The 2,882-nt window shown below is 28.0% G+C and overlaps 1 protein-coding gene across 7 annotated transcripts in view; it reads right to left on the reverse strand.

The window, feature by feature from the left end:
• The window catches only part of LOC116843356 (F-actin-monooxygenase Mical), an 874,436-nt gene that overhangs the window by 102,177 nt on the left and 769,377 nt on the right, over positions 1–2,882 (reverse strand). For all 7 annotated transcript variants that reach the window (XM_032813731.1, XM_032813733.1, XM_032813730.1 and 4 more), the window contains one exon: positions 1,530–1,703. In XM_032813731.1, coding sequence (XP_032669622.1) covers positions 1,530–1,703 — 174 coding nt within the window. The remainder of the gene's footprint in view (positions 1–1,529; positions 1,704–2,882) is intronic.

Consider the following 2,882-nt stretch of genomic DNA (forward strand, 5'->3'; position numbering starts at 1 on the left):
AGATTGAGAAAAGTATAATGAAGTATTATTTTGTCTAAATAATAAAAAAACTGTATTTCATATTTTGTGTCGTTTCATTTATTCGTAAGATTCGCGTGGATTCGATCCCGTGTGTCACACGGCACCCATCTCTAGATGACTATGCACTGTTCAATGCCTAACCTTAACGATCGTACGGGAACTGGTGATGGCAATGGGCTGTAACGATATTGTAATGGATTGTATTTACAATACACTCTTATAGCGTTTAAAAATGTAATGACATATTTGTCGGTAAATGTTTCAAAGGACGTAACAACAATCACAATGCGATTAATATTGATACAATGTTGTATAACTAATCAAACTTTAACATACAACATGCTCGCAAAAGAAAGAGAATATTCCTTCTTTCTCTCTTTTGCGAGCACGTTGTATATTTAAATTTAATTAGTTATACAATATTGTATCAATATTAATCGCATTGTGATTATTGTTACGTCCTTTGAAACATTTACCGATAAATATATTATTACATTTTTTAATGTTGTAAGAGTATATTGTAAATATAATCTATCATGATATCGTTACAGCGCATTGGCATTACAAGTTTCAGTACGATCATTGAGGTTAGGCATTGAACAGCGCATGGTAATCTAAAGATGGGCGCCGTGTGACATGGGATCGAATCCACGCGAATCTTACGAATAAATGAAACGTCACAAAATATGAAATTAGTTTTTTTTTATTATTTAGACAAAATAATACTTCATACTTTTTTCAATCTATTTTAATTAATAACGATTTTTCACTGAATGTTTCTATATTTTTAATAAAGTATTATCGAAATATTAATGAAATTATAATGAAATTTTAATGAAATTGGGTCAAAATTGTGAATGCTTTTCAAAAGCATTTCAGCAAAAGTTCATTATATTTTCAATAAATTATTTCCGTCAGATACAAATATCTCAATTGAGATCTTACATGCGAATTTTTTAAACCGCATTTGAGAATTCAATTGAGAATTTAACTGAGAATTGAATTGGGAATTCTATTGTTATCTCAACAGAAATTTTTCAGTAGGATACAGTAGCTATCTAGTTGGATAGTATGGCCTCTATAGCACGATGTGCTATAGAGGCCATACTATCACGACCTTTTCCAACGATTAAAGCGAGACTAACTTTTATTATTATATATAGATAGATTTTGTATTAAATGCTCTACAATTTAGTCCTTAAAAACTTAAAAATTTTGCGAAGGTAACGAATGGAAGGGGGGGGCAGTAAAAAATTTGACATTTTAAAAGAATTAAGTACGTCGTTGCAAAGAGTATTAAATACTTTAAAACTTTTGTAGAAGACATTTTTTCATATACCTTATATTTTAGAAATTATTCCATAAAAATGAAAAAGTTAATTTTTTTCTAGGGGCTGTTTTAACTCCTAAATCTCGAGATAAGCCGATAAAAAAATATGTCTCTTATTTTTAGAGATTAGAGAAAGTGTTGTGTATTATAATAAACTAAGAAATATAAAAGTATTTACCATCATCAGCTAGGCGTTCACGCAATTCTTGTTGTAATCGTTCATGGCGATCTTCTAATTGTACTTCTTGTGCACGCACCAGAAGCTCTTTTTCATATCTACGTAGCTCAGTGCGTTCTTTCATAAGATCGAACCATTCTCTAAGCAAATCTGCTTCTTCACGATTGGAGGAATCTAAATAAAATTATTTTGCGTGTGAAAAGGAGTATTTCTTTTACTGATATCTTTATATTTATAATACATTATAAATATTATATTATAAATATTATATTTATACATTATAATTATTATATTTATAATACATAATAGAGCAAAGAAAACTTTTCATTCAGTTCATTTTGTAACTGTCTAGTCTGTGCAAAAAGTATTGAAATATATCAATTTTATTTTCAAAAAGGAAATATGTAAAATCATTAATATATTCATGATATTTATGATTGAGTAACTATATAAAAAAATCTTAAAAATTTGTTTCATAAAATCTTTAAAAAATTCTTTAAACATCTTACTGATAAGATCTCAGTAACATATATTTGAAAAGTTGAAAATTTTTTAATTCTCTTTATAACTATTTTCTTTGTTTAATTTGACGTGATAATTTTAATCTCGAAAATCAATAATGTTCTGGACGGTCTTTATTGATAACGATATTAGAGTAATTTATTAGACAATAACCTACAGATTTCAATAGAAGTGTATAAGAAGTTAAACATTAATAGATCGATTGCATTTTGACATTAAAAAAAATTATGTATCATTTAAATTTGAATATCACATACATGTTTACAGAAAATATCAAAATTAAGTATCTGCAGTTACACGGCCGACTAAAACTAGGGATGCATTTTTAAATCAATTGGTGACTGTCGATGGAAATTAATTTTATATAATAATATTCAATTCAAATAGATTTGCACAAAAGAATTGAAACCAATTAGTCTTACAAAAAGCTAGTTTGCATACTCAAAAATAAGGTGAACATGTATTGTCCTAAAAAACAAAAAGCCCGAAATTTTGGAACAGGGAAAATTGTCCGAAAAGTCATAATATCGAAGTTCAAATACCGAGACGATCCGAAATACAATTTTACCAAAATATTGGTAATATACATTTTTAAAAGTTATATTACCGAAATCCGTATACTGAGACAAATTACCGAAATATAAGAAACATACGATTTTCTCAAAAATCATAATAACGAACCGCTAAACCAAAATATCCACGAAGTATATTGAAAGTATATGCAATGACGTGAAATCTCATTACTTTTAAGTTATGTGCAACATATAGAAAAGTACATAGTTTTCATCATCAAGAAGGAAGGGGGGAAAATGTAAGTAGAGAAGGGAAAAG

The sequence above is a fragment of the Odontomachus brunneus genome, unplaced genomic scaffold, assembly GCF_010583005.1.
Source record: "Odontomachus brunneus isolate Ranch 3 - 2012 unplaced genomic scaffold, Obru_v1 Obru_scaffold_032, whole genome shotgun sequence".
NCBI lineage: Eukaryota > Metazoa > Arthropoda > Insecta > Hymenoptera > Formicidae > Odontomachus > Odontomachus brunneus.